Source organism: Athalia rosae, chromosome 4 (genome assembly GCF_917208135.1).
Source record: "Athalia rosae chromosome 4, iyAthRosa1.1, whole genome shotgun sequence".
NCBI lineage: Eukaryota > Metazoa > Arthropoda > Insecta > Hymenoptera > Athaliidae > Athalia > Athalia rosae.
In genome coordinates, this window is record NC_064029.1 from 4737219 (window position 1) to 4751261 (window position 14043).

General features: G+C 43.2%; 1 protein-coding gene across 7 annotated transcripts in view; it reads right to left on the bottom strand.

Moving 5' to 3' along the window:
• Nucleotides 1–12040, bottom strand: part of LOC105688934 (protein split ends) — a 78171-nt gene extending 66131 nt beyond the window's left edge. For 4 of the 7 annotated variants that reach the window (XM_048654945.1, XM_048654946.1, XM_048654948.1 and 1 more), the window contains exon 1: nucleotides 10244–12038. In XM_048654945.1, the coding sequence (XP_048510902.1) occupies nucleotides 10244–10326 (83 nt within the window). In that variant the 5' untranslated portion in view covers nucleotides 10327–12038. Of the gene's footprint in view, nucleotides 1–10243 lie in introns of all 7 variants that reach the window. The other 3 variants (XM_048654949.1, XM_012405578.3, XM_048654951.1) reach the window with 2 other exon arrangements.
• Between the last annotated feature and the right edge of the window lie 2003 nt (nucleotides 12041–14043).

Here is a 14043-nt window from a genome sequence, read left to right on the forward strand (position 1 = left end):
CGCACCTTTTCGTCAATGTGCAACGTTGCCACTTTCGATGAACTTCGGATTAGTCAGGGGTAGGAGGCCATTACCAGAATACATGGATATCGGTGACAAGCTATGTATGTGTACGCTATATTTCCTGTGGCTTCTACAGCGGCAGGGTTTTCCGGCCAACCATACCTCGTCGATTACACGCATTTATAATATCGCTCTTCAAACGGTATACGCGAGAAAACCGCGCGCTCTCACATACTTGTGTTCTACGTACTTCCTGGTCGGTAGAGAAAATAACATCCGACAACATTCCGGATCTAGAAAACCAGGGATCGGAATGAGCGTAGAACAATGAAGAAAATAAATCATGGAAATGTACGAAGTGAATGACGTCAAGAAACGGGGATATGGCAAGAACGTGTTCAAAAATATTTTCTGACCAGAGTTTCGAGGGGTACCCGAAAAAGATGAATAACTGGAACAAATGCAGACGGAGTCGAGCGACTAAGTCATCCCCTGACGTTGGGATACCCCTGACTCACGCGGACCGTTCCTATTCGGTTTTTTTTTTTCGTAGGGTTGTGGGAAAAGAGGCGGAAGCAGAAAAAGAAGCTACACGACGAACTTTTACCGAGACGCCGCTGCGAGCACCGCCAATGAATGAAAGAGCGCGCATATGTTCCGTCTGCAAAATTTTCGTCGTTGAGTCACTTCGTGTATATACTATAATTACGTACGAATGTATATCACTCCGCACTCGAGTCTCGCCTAAGATGCGAAGGAGAAGAAATTATTTTACAACGAATTTCGAGAGTTGCCCATTCATTGTTTTTGAGACCACAAATCGGGTTGTTAGAATGCGTGCAGGTTTCATACTTTTCTCATGATGAAAGGTGATGAAAACTCAGCGATGATTCGTCAAAATCATCGTAGTTGTAGTTGGTCTGCATTTCCGCGCAATAGGATGCGTGATATTATCGTAATTGTAACAATTATTGTACCAGATATGGTTTAAAGTTGCTCGCGAAGTGGGCTTACCACCACGTCGTAACGACTATCCGTAGATGTGTTCGAGTATACCGATTCTTTCCTTTCACCTGAGCCTGTCGTTCCAACAACAGCGGCAGGAGCAGCAGCAAGCAGCAGCACCGCGAAGGCAGGTTTGGAGATGGAAATGAACTGTAAGTGTGTCGGGGACGGCGTTACAAACAAAAATAGTCTGTGCACCGCGCGGGGGTCAAGAATCGGACCTAAATCCTGAACCGTCCTGAGGGCGATACGTGCGGCGAAATATAAATGACGATACCTTAATTAAAACATATACGCGTTACGCGTGAATCAAATTTATTGCATCGCGAATTATCGTGCGATAATTTCACATATTAACGATACGATAATGTCGACAGGAAAGTTGTACAGATAAACGGCGGAATCGCATATATACGCGCGTGCATAGAACTTGTACAGATAGACGAGACAAGTTATCGCGATAAAATTCTGTTTACGATCATGTTTTGTCGACAATCCGCGCGTGTATATATACTCTCCGGTTAGAGAAGAAGAAGAAAAAAAAAAACAAATCAAGTAGTTCGAATAGAGCTTGATTAAATTCAGGTCATTTTTTTTTCTATTTCATACGCACAAATTATCCGAGAGACAACACATGACTAGACACATTTTATCGTCGTATAATTAATGAAATATGAATTCTATAATTACTAACGGAAAACTTGAGTTACTATACATATACGTAGTCTGCGCTGTATTCGGTGCATACATAATACGTGTATGTATGCATAGAGTACTCCGAGTTTCAGAGAGCTGCTCTGGCAGCCGATGAATATGCAGACAGTAACGAAGAATCGCGTGTAATTATATAGATAATTTTTATAGACGGATTTTCGAACGGAAAGACACGCGTTACCTGTGACGGTGATGACGTAGAGGCGACGCGTCGCGACGTTCGCATACCAATGATCAAATTGACGGAACGCGAATCGAGCTACCGGAGAGAGAGAGGGAGAAAGAGAGAGAGGAAGGCGAGCAAGAACCGATCGCGGTGTACCGAAAGATCATCGATATACAGCAGGGAAGAATTTATTTACTCCGCGAATGACTCGTACATCCGCAATCTTCCGATCGCTGCAATTTCAAGTGGGAATTAAAGGAGAACGAGAAAAAAAAGAAAAAAACCAGACGATAACAGGAGTCGGATATCGCCATTATTGCTTCCTGTTTTTTTTTCCGTTTCTTTTTCCCCTCTATTTTTTCCATTACCGGAGGATTACCCCTAGGACTCGAACGTGTCCGTGGTAAGATCTGTCCACTCGATTCGCCAAATTGCATTAGCATAACCGGAGAAAAGTGTATGATTTTGTTTTATTTTTAGCGCGGCAGGGGTTTCCTGTTTCCACATATTAAAATGACGTCGTTCTCTTTAAAGTTCGTACGCAACAAATTTTGCGAATGAAATTCTTTTCCACACTTCCGTCTAGCTGACGGTCGTCAAGCTCTCGACGTTTCCTGCGTCTCTTCACGATTGTCCTAGGAAATGAATAGAAGAATCTCACGTACGTACGTACGAGAGATTAGAAATCCAACATGTTACCACCGTACAAAATTGCTTTGAAATGCACGTGTGACATGAGAAAAGTATCCGTAGGTATATGTGTACAGAAATGCGGGTTGAGAAAATGTGGGTGGCGGATAGGAGTGCGAAATATAAAGAGGTTCAGGAATTTGTACAGCAACGCGACGAGAGAGCCCCATACGTACGTTATATGCTGCAGTTTGTAGAAAGATGAGGGGAACAGAGTCTCTTTCTTTGTTGGAAATCCAGTTTTTATTTTTCTCTTCTCTTCTTTTTCAAGACATAATGACGAGCGTGTCGTATTCGACATTTCCTTCGTGTCATGAGGGCGGGTCTCCCGTGTTCTCTCTCTCTCTCTCGCTCTCTCGGTTGGTCTGCCAGCTTTACATACGTACCTACTTTATGCGGTTGTACTTTGAAAATGTTTTCAGAAAAGGTCGTAGCTTCAGCCTCACAGAGAGCCGATGGTGAAAGTCAGCCTACCACACTGCTCAATTCTCTGAACATACTAGCTGCAACGGCAACAGCAGCAGCAGCAACAGCAGCAGAACCACCGGTAGCAGCAGCAGACAACGCAACAACACGACGAGCTGCATACATCGCCACGATATATTCTCAAATGTGCTTCCCCCTTCCTCCTCTTCTTTGGCCAACGAGGGCCATCTTTCTCTCTCATTTTATCCCCATCTTTCTCTCGCTGCATACTCACTGTCGTCCTATCGGTAGACGAGTGTTTGTACAGTGAGGTCATGCATGCTCGTCGATGCTCGTCGATGCGAGATGCGCGTTAAAACTCCGACGATTGTTTTGTGAAAAAAAAAAAAATTATCGAATGACAACGCGAATCGAGAAAGGAGAAGGAAAAAAGAAGAAGAAAATCGCATCAATTATACCGATTCAAATTATAGGAATAATGATCCGTCGTATCGTCGGATAAAATAAATGAAAATGATAGGTGCGGTACGTGTAGATTTTCTCTTTTTTTCTTCAACGTCATCATTCGAGTTTCTTGTTCGAAACGAAGCTCGTCTTGTTACATACGTGTAATCAAAGTTATTGAAGAGGTTGAAAAAAAAAAAGATGACGGCTGAATCAAAAAATAAAACGAGAGAACGTATATTGGAGTACGGCGTACGCTCCCCGGCTGGAATGATCTACACGAAATCCGTTGAGGAAGAAAAAGAAAAAAAGAAATTTGATCGCTGAACGAGGAGAGGATAAAATCTACAACAATATATACGTCGTCTAATCATATACGGGTGATATAAAAATTCAATACGATACATTCGAAACTCGTTTCGATATTTTCGTTGACGTATGTATGGTACGTAACGCGAGCTACACTATACAACCGCTGCGCTAATGATATTACATTGCACGGTAAAATCAGTTTGGAGTTTGAAAGTAGTTTCGTTATCCCTTGGGTATAATAGCGTCGTCACTATGTAGTTATTGAGAACGGATATGTATGTAAACATGTATGTAGATATACAGATGCACGGTATGTAACTAACGCTGGACGGACGACACGCCCAGATAAATATACGAACGTGGAAACGTGTGCATGCGGTACATAGGCATACGTAGATGATTGTACGTACATGCATACCGCAAGTTTATATAATATCGCTTGCATTTCTAAATTCGTGTAATAACGCATTGTGTATAGAAATATATCGAAAAGCACACAAGACACAGCGCATTGCAATCTGGACTATTTCCGTGGCAAAATACGACGACGATTTGTAAGCGACAAACTTCAAAGTCCAAACGCGGTAGGAACGTATTTTATTATCTGCATGTATAGAAAAAGATTAAAGCGTGATACACCTACTGACAAGGCCGAGGTACAGATAATGCCGATTCCTCCCACGCGAAATAAATTCGTAGATTACAAATGTATTGCAAAGCGTAAATTTTCCATGTCGATCGCGCACAATGTAGAACTGTAACCGCGCTTTACGATCATTCGTTGAATCATTTGAGGCGCTAACGTTTGAAATTCTCTCTTTTTTTTTTCAAATTTTGATTGGTCGAACTAGGCCGAGATAAACTCTCGTCAATGTTCAAGTAGTTAAATATATCATATTATGTATATTGACCAATGTGCACCCCAGACAAAACTAAAATCAACTGAGGTTTTATATCGCGATACAGAGATAAATTAAATCAAGTAGGAAATCATCATCGTCGCAAAGAGATGCCTCTACATCGATAACCAATATTTCGCACTTTGGACTGATCTATCTGGTGGGTAAAAAAAATATGTATAAAATAATTTGAATGTCTTGATCCGGGGGGAAAAAAGGAAAAGAGAGCGAAGAAAATGAGATCGAAATAAAAAATGGAAGCCCGCAGTAAAATTTCTGATCCCAATTTGACTTTGACACGTCGTCTCGTTGAAGCGAGGGTGCCCCAAGAGAAGTTTACCCTGCCCCTTAAATCTTTCACTGTCTGCAAGTCTGTCCCGCTTCGTGTCGTAGTAGACGTCGGTGGAGTCTACTGCACTCTATAACACGCCGCACGTTTTTTCCCACGAGTATGGAGGATATTAGCTACCATAACTTCCGGTGGTCAGAAGACGGTGTTCTACGAGGTCACTGTGCCATACAGATAATTTATTTCCCAAGATTTCTATTTTCTTTATACGTTATTATAAAAGCCTGGTATGAAATTGTGAAATGTTGGAAAACTAAATGGAAGAGAATTTCATATACACTACACACAAAAATTAACCGACCACCCTGTTTTCGCTCCAGGAAACGTCCGATTTCGAAGCCTCGTAACTGCTCGAGAAATTGAGGTAGAAAGTTGCAAAAAAAGCATTTTGAAGCTTAAAGCTTCACCTTTCAGGTGCTTTTTGACGATTTGAATTACCTTTCTTCGTTCACTGGCTACACCCTCCTGATTCAAGTCACGTCGAAAACGTGAAGTCAACTTTTGGCATTCGATCACAGATTCATGGACAATAATCGCTTCGGAGTCGCATAACTCGTGCGAAAAAAATCGTACGAAAAATTTAAAAAACACGTTTTACAGAGGACACTTCAACCTTCAAAATGACATCAAAAACATTTAAATCCAACGACGGAGGCACCCGGTGCACCTTTTCTCAAAGTCAAAAGCTGACTTCACGTTTTCGACGTGATTTGAATCAGGGGGGTGTAACTAGTGAATGAAAAAAGGTAATTTAAATCGACGAAACGCATCTGAAAGGTGAAGCTTTGTGCTTCAAAATGCTTTTTTTGCAACTCTCTTCCTCAATTTCTCGAGCAGTTTCGAGTTTTCGAAATTGAACGATTTTGGGAGCGAAAACAGGATGGTCCGCTAATTTTTGTGTGTAGTGTAGAATCCAGTAATAGAAAAATCCAAGAAAAAAGTTGGATGAGAAATAAAGCGATCGTAGAACAATACCGCCGAGGGTTGCTTTTCCAAGCTCGTTCGTTTCCAAAAGTAGAATGATATTACGTCATACGAACGATTACGGGTAGAGAAATCTGAAATAAATGTATATATTTGCGACAATGCATGATAACGTGGTTAACTATTGAGTTTGCTATAATAGCGTTTGTCGTTGGTACGCGTTGGAGGAACGAACATTGTATAAGAGGTAAAAGGGTGGTCACGGGACGGCATAGAATTGTAGAAAATTGAACGGGGTGTATATCGATGGGTGCGATGCGTACGGATACGGACGGTGTTATACATGAGAATACACACACGTACGACGCGGGTATTGAAGTAACAGTATATAGGGAACCGAAGGTTTAGCCAAGGGTAGGGTGAGTGAGGATTGCGATATAGGGACGGGGGTGGAGGTGGAGGTGGAGGAGTCGCCCGTGCGATCAATATACCAAAATACGCCGGCAGCAGCAGCAGCGGCACCACCACCACCAGAGGTAGAGGTTTAACGGAGGCAACCCACCACTGCGCGGAGCTTAGCCGGCAGAGGGGAGAAGAGAGGAGAGCGAAGAGAGGAGAGAGAGGAGAGAGCGGAGAGAGGAGAGGAGCGGAGAGAAGAGAAACGGAGGACGTGGCATATAGGTGGGTACGTGGGTGGCAGAGTTCGTCGCGGAGTGAGGTAAGGTGGTGCGGATCATGGCAGTAGCCACGAGGCACCGGGCTACCGGCCCGGGGTTGGCAGCAACGACGTTTCCTCCCCCGTTTCCGATTCATTCGTACATATACGCGGTGTATACGCCGTATGTACAACCCTTACAAACACGTGCATATATATACACACGTATATACACACCGCGTATATTATCCATATCCAGGTACATACGCGCGTTTATGTACTGCCCAGCCTGCAGCAGCGCGGCGGAGGAACGGCATTACCACGTTCTCCTCGTCTCCGATCTTGGAACGGAGAAAAGCGCACGAAAAGTAGTCGATTAACGGCTAAACGCCCCCCAACCAGCGAAAGGAAACGAACGAACGCCCCGCACGTATATACGTGTATATAAAATATATATACACACACGTGTGTATTTGAATATACGTTTTCCACGGAGTAAGGAAAACGACTGGAAGTCGTATATTTCGCTGGGGGGGTGGTATACGTCGCGTAACTCAAAGGTAGATGTATAATTGTACATAGGTGCCTGTATACCTCTGCACGTATACATGTATATCCACATCGTACGTACGTACGTACATATGTGCTTCCACGGGGTGAGATGATGTATATTTTCTGACGAGGGACTTTCAGACCTCCTGCGGGCCATTTCGGTATAAATACTTCCAGAGCTACGTAATTTTTTCCCTACAACTGTACGCTTACCGGAGGTAGATTCAGGAACACATGACGCGAATGTAACAAAATACAATGTACGTCAATTCCACACGTTGAAAGAAAAGAAAAAAAAAGAAAAAGGAAAATTGTGTACGCGCGATGTTAGTCCAAAGAATTTCTATCGCCGACCCCAAACTTCATCACACCGTGATAATCGATATTCCCATGCAACCCCTCGAGTAAGAAGGGGGAATAAACTTTACTTTATAACACAACGGATGAGATGTTATGTGCAAACAAGTAACTCGTTGCTAAGCTGCTGGTAAACTAGGTAATACTTTTTGCGACGAGTGAAAATAAAATTTATGTGGATAAACGACGGAGATTAATTTTCATAAAACGTATGAGAAAAAAAAAAAACAAAAAAAAAAAAAGAAGGAATTTCGTTTCATTCGTACGAGGAGAAAAGAGGTAGGGCTGCTGACTACGTTCGTTGCAACCTGCTGACGCAAAAATTGCACGCGCTCGATACAAAGTTACGACACACGTGATTACAGTGTGAGCCCCCCGGGGTTTTCTTCCTCTTTTACTTACAACGTCGGCGTACGTCTTCTTTGAAACTCGTTACTAATTTTCCCACGACTTTCGCACGATACGATAGCAACAGAGGTGCGCACGAACGTTCGCAACTGTAGGTAGATGAAACATTTCTTTTTTTTTGTTTTCAGCAATACGCGCTGCGATAGGCTGCTATTCATCGTATGAAAACGAAGAACCTTCGTATTTCTAATCAAGAATCCGAAGAAGCCGACAAAACCGGGGTGTACGAAAAAATTCGTTCACCCCAAGATTCGCAGGGTGTTTTCAGAAAGTTTGCATTTTTTTCTCTTCTCATTTCCGTCGAGTAAGGTATTCCAAAAACGATTCGCAAACTTTTCAGAATGATAAGGTATAAAAATTGTTCGTAGAAATTCGGTGAACTTTTTCTCGATAGTGCAGGGAATTAGGAGGATCTCGTAAGATGTGGCGGCGGAGAGGGTTGTGACGTGGGGGAATTCCTCATTCCAAAAATATAAATTCGGATCGAACGGTGTTCCCTAGTTTGCAGCGTGTATATCAGGAGAATATATTTATTTATATATTCATAATATGTTCGATATTCGCGTGGTGGTCGTTTATTTCGGTACCGGGGTCACGGTTGCCGCAAAACGTTTGGTCCGCCGCCATTTTGTCATCGCCGTGGCCCATCCGAAAGAAAATGACAAAAAGAAAGACAACGTAACGTGCGACCCAACGTGTAACGTTGGAGATACATTGTTGGGCTATTAATTTTGCGAAGCAGCACCGTAATTCTAGAAGAGATACGTGTTCGCGAGCGATGCTAGGTATCTACCTAAGAGAAAATGAGCCAGTACAACTGCCAGCGGAGGCAGAAGCGGCATAAAGTAGCAGACATGGTCATCATCACTTGCGGTAGAAGCAAAAGCAGCAGCAGAAGCCCTAGAAGCGCCGGCAGATCCGATGTGTGAGAATATTTATTGCAGGAACGAGCGTTTTCTACTATCGGTTCGAAAAACGTCGCACTTTTTCGCGTTAAAGCAATTTATTTGAGGGATTAGCCGGCGTTCTTCGGGGGCGAATAGGCGAGTAGCGGTGGTCGCGCGGTAGAGTAATTTCGGTTCGCGTTTCCAAGATTAATCAAGAAGGAAGATGAGCCGACAGGGACGACGAGGTTGGAGGATAGGGCCATTCGAAGGATACCGAAGAACGTCCAACTCGGAAATAATGCCTTTTCAAGCGAGGGAGGAGAGAGAACGATAGAGCGAGAGAGGGATGGAGAAGGGCCTTTCTTGAATTTAATTAAACTGGACTTAGCTCGGAATCAACCCTTCGAACGTTCCTGCGCTCTATTGCCCGCTAGTCTTTCCACGACGACCGCGATAGGCGTTATAACAGCGGCCAACGGGTCTTTCGTACGATCGATGACGTTCGTTCTTCGATCCTCGTAAAACGAGGAGAAGAAAAGCACGAGATGAAATCTCGTTACTTGATCGGAGAATGGAATCATCCGATAAGCTCTCTCGTACCACTCGTATATCGAAGGAAATAATTCGAGGGACGCCGCGACGCCGAGGGATGCTGGGATCCCAAAGTTGAGTGACACTGTCTAACAATAACGTCGTGCCGCGGCGAGAGATCAAAATGGCTGTCCTCCGCTATTATTACATCGGGGAAGAGAAGAAGAAAAGAAAAATAATATCAGAAAAAGGAGAGAAAGAGAGAAAAAAAAAAGAAAAAAATTACGGTGCACTCCACGATTCGAGGCGTCCAAGGCCCTGCCGTGGAGTGCAGGGTTCCTCGGATAACTACGTTCCGAGGCAAAAACATTACCGTGCTGCTACGTGCCTTCCAAACTAACCACCACCACAACCACCCATCATTTGAAAACTGGATCTCAAAACACCGGAGGGAATGAAAAAGAAGAAGAAGGAGTAGAAGAACGAGAAGTAAAGAACTCCAGGAAGGAAGGGTCGCCATCGATTCGGCCCTCAAAAAAACATGAAAATAACGTGCTCTCGTTCCTTCGACGCAAGATCACCGAGGAATACGAGGACGCCCGGTCTTGGGGGAAAACAAGTTTTCGTACGAGGGAGTTGTTGGGCAGATACGCCGGTAAATAATGAGTGACATGAGGGGCGGGGGAGCGGTGGTACAGGGGTTGGAAGGCAGGGTTGAAAATTGAGAAAACACGTTCGTACGTGTGGAATATCGATAAATTGATAAATTCCTGCGTTTTTCGATACATGGGCATGAGATATAATTCGAAGTGCTCGCCTGTTCGGCACTTCGGGTCATTCGGGTTTGCTGGTAAATAAAGTGGGTAAAGAGAAATGGGCGAACATCAAGTTTCGATATTAAAATGAATGAGAACCACTCACCGTTTGAAGTGCTCTCTTATGCGATCCTCTCGGATGTTTTCCGGCAGATTTCCAACCCACAGGTGTCGTGTCTCTCTAACCATTTTGCTCCGAACTCTTCATTTGGGATCGGATGTTGTGGTATCGTTTTGCGACACTGTACAACGACACACAACTCGCCCGATCTCTCGCTCTCCCTTCGTTTTTCTCACTCTCACAAACTAAAAACTAGTATTAAGAGGCCAGCGTCACAAAGCCCAGCCAGTTATTCCCCAACTCACGTCGAATATATATGTATATATATATATATATATATATAAATTTTTTTTCTTTCTCTATTTAGCGTTATACTGTTATCCACTAACAAACAATGATAATGAGAGTAGTAATAATAATGACGATAATAATAATAAGTAGACGAAGGTTGGAGAGAAGAAGATCGACGCGCGTGTAGATCGGGTTAGAATATAACGAAAGAAATATATATACAGATATATATATTTCCCTTCCGATTTCACTTGACTTTATAGATTTTTTTCTTCTATGTACGTTATTATACTATTCATCGAACGCACAACGACCATAGGAGGAGTAAGAAGAAGAACAACAATCACAATGATAATAATAATTAACGGTCACACTTGGAACGCGGGAAAAACACTAGTCACTTACGATCATGCTCTTAAGGTGCAACTTCTCGCCCCACGCACATAGATTATTAGGGTTGTAGCAACAACGCAGAGGGATTAGATGCTTGTGATAAAACCGCGACGGGTCTGAAGAGGAGACACCACTAGCATAGGCTGTTGCTAGACACCACATCGTACACACTATCTATCTACCGCTAATCACACATCACACCACCACTACCACACTGATCCATTTCATACGTAGTAACGGCGACGACGACGAGGACGACGATGACGACGATGGCGGCAACTGCGACAATATTCACTCGCGTATGTATTTTCTTTTCGATTTATTTCGAATTTTTTTTCAGACTCTCCGTTCCGGTTGTACAGAAATACATTCGATCAATCCCGCCGGGGCACTGAATTTTTACGATCGAACTCTATATGCATACATATATACTCCTACATACCTCGCCCTACATAGATACGTGTATTTATTCGGTATTATATCAATATCATTTAAATTATACTCTTCGATTCGTAGATCGAAACACGGTTGGTTATTTTTATTATATTCTTTTAAATATACGGGAATCTTAATATTCGTTATTATTTTTTCGTTATCATTAATTATTCCACTATATTCGCTGGAACGACGCTTCTTCTCAATAATATCATGACATCGGTCATGATCGAAGGATGACAAAAAAAAAGAGAAACAAAAAGGAAAAACCAACTAACTCATTATATTCATATACGGCCGTTAAAATATATATAGTAGTTCATCACCTCACACTGGTACTATATAAGATTATTCCGATTATTATTATTGTTATTATTGTTATTACTTTTATGTACACTAGAATAATTAAACTCCTGGAGCGTTATATATTCTTTTATACTCTCTTTGGAACGTCGTTTTATGTTTATGCACGTTGTAAGAGAATAATGTAATACGTTTGTATGTGATGATGATACGTACGCTTGTTTCACTTGGGCATGTACATGGACGGAGCCGACTTTGCTCCTTCGCACTGCACTACACTACTCGGAGTGACGTCACCGTGGCGGGATCCGAATGTGGCTCGCTGGTCAGCCTCACCGACTACGGTCGGGTGGGGATTGAGGCGAAGGTGGGGAGCGGAGCGAGTCTGCCGCTCGGAGTTGCACCCGTCCGGGTGGGGGAAGTTGGAAACGTGGACAGGTGGGGCGGGAGGGGCGGAAGCGAGGAACAGGACAGGGAGCGACGGGAGGATCGACGGGGAAAGGGGAATCGACGCGGTCGACGAACAGGAGGGGGCGAGAGAGGGAGGGATGGGGAATAACGGGTCGAACGAGCTAACCCCAGCCCTCGCCGCGCAACGCGCCAACGACGACGACGACCTCCACTCCTCTCTTCTCTTCTCTTCTCTTCGCCACTCCTCTCCGATCCTCTCTCCTCTCCTCTCGTCTCCTCGACGCTCCGCTCCGCTCTTCTCTTCACTGCGCCTCTCTCTACTCTCGAAAACTCCACTACTACACTCCCCGCCGTTTCGTTCCCCTTGCGGCGCAGCTCGCCTCTAGGCGACTAGGCGCAGTACAACGTCGTCGTTTCGTTACCAGTTCCCACTTCCCCGCTGCTCCTCACCCTGGATTCGTCGCGATACGTTGCCCGTTCGCCGTTCCTTCCTTCGTCGTTCGTTCGTTCGTTCGCTCGTTTGTTCGTTACTTCGTTCGTTCGACCTAGGCGCTTTTCTCCCAGCCACAGCAACGTCCAGTAAAGTCCCTTAGCGACAGCTGACACGGACTTTGTGTCTTCCGTGCTTATACAGTTATTTCAAGTGTAATTCAAATACGAACTACGTACGAAAAATAAACTTGGCTACGCACCACACTCCTCTCGTTCTCCTCTTTCGATTTTGTATTTTTTAGATTATCGTCATTATAATTATTATCATCATTATTATTTACTCACACGACATGCGATGATCGCAACGAGTATAATTACGCAATAGCTGATGCTGATGCTGCTGCTCTTGCTGCTGCTGCTGCTGCTGCTGCTTCTTGTTACGGTATATTTACTTTGACGTAGAATTTTTGAAATAAAATTCTTGAAACCCTGGTTATGATGCGGTCTATAGGATTAATTACGTAACATTATATACGCACAACATATCTTTTTACTTGTCGTTACGTTTTTTACTTACCTATGCAGATTTTGCAAAAAATTGCTTCTCTGGTTCCTCTACGGTTCTTTTAGCCTTTGGGCACCACTTCCATACAGAGTGGACACTCGTACTCCTTCTTATGTGAGACGAAATGAGATGAATCCAATCTGATCGCTTTGGGCGTACATACAAACAAATAAGGGAGAAAATTAGCTAGGGTCTTTGGTCTTTTGGGATCTTTGTACGCGACGAATGAATGCAAGCAAAACGGAATTTGATGAGAAGTGGAAGCGGGATGGCCAGAAGTTAATCAGAGAAGATATCCTGTGATCATTTTTCTTGCAGAAAAAATTCACGTCGTAACTATAGCCATCCCTTAATTCACGTGGGGATAAAATTATGAATGTATTCATTCTCTTCACTAACAGGTTTTCAGATAGCAGTTTTCCACGATAAGATTATTAATGAATCTAATTTTCAAGAAGGATAGACTTTACACGGTTTATATCACCCTACGATGATGATACAGTAGCAGTGTAGAAACAGGAAGTCGTCGTACGAAATGAAATTTTGTAGAGAACAACACTAATTCGATTTGAATGAGAATACGTAAAATAATTCTAGCGTGGAATGGAATCAGAAATGAAATGGAATGATGAAATTCCAGTTGACGGATGTACGCGGATGTTATTACTAATTTTCGTTGACCAAAAGTTGTGTTTGAATAATGAAAGGCGGGTATTGTATAATTATAGTATTGTATGATTACGTGGTGACACGTATATCAGGTGACGCTGATTTTTAGTTATGTAATTTTATTACCGGTCTAAAACTAAAATAATATCGTCTTCGGTGTTTAAATTCTATTTTAACACCTTACACAATCATCAGTATTTTAAGGCATACCAGATAGAAGCCACGAAACTACCACATAGTTCAATATCGACGTTCCTGGGGTAGCAGATGGCAAGTGCGAGCATATGCAGTGACAGTTGTTTACCTAAAACGATAAAAGCCATTGTAATTTCAAGCTGGTCGGTCG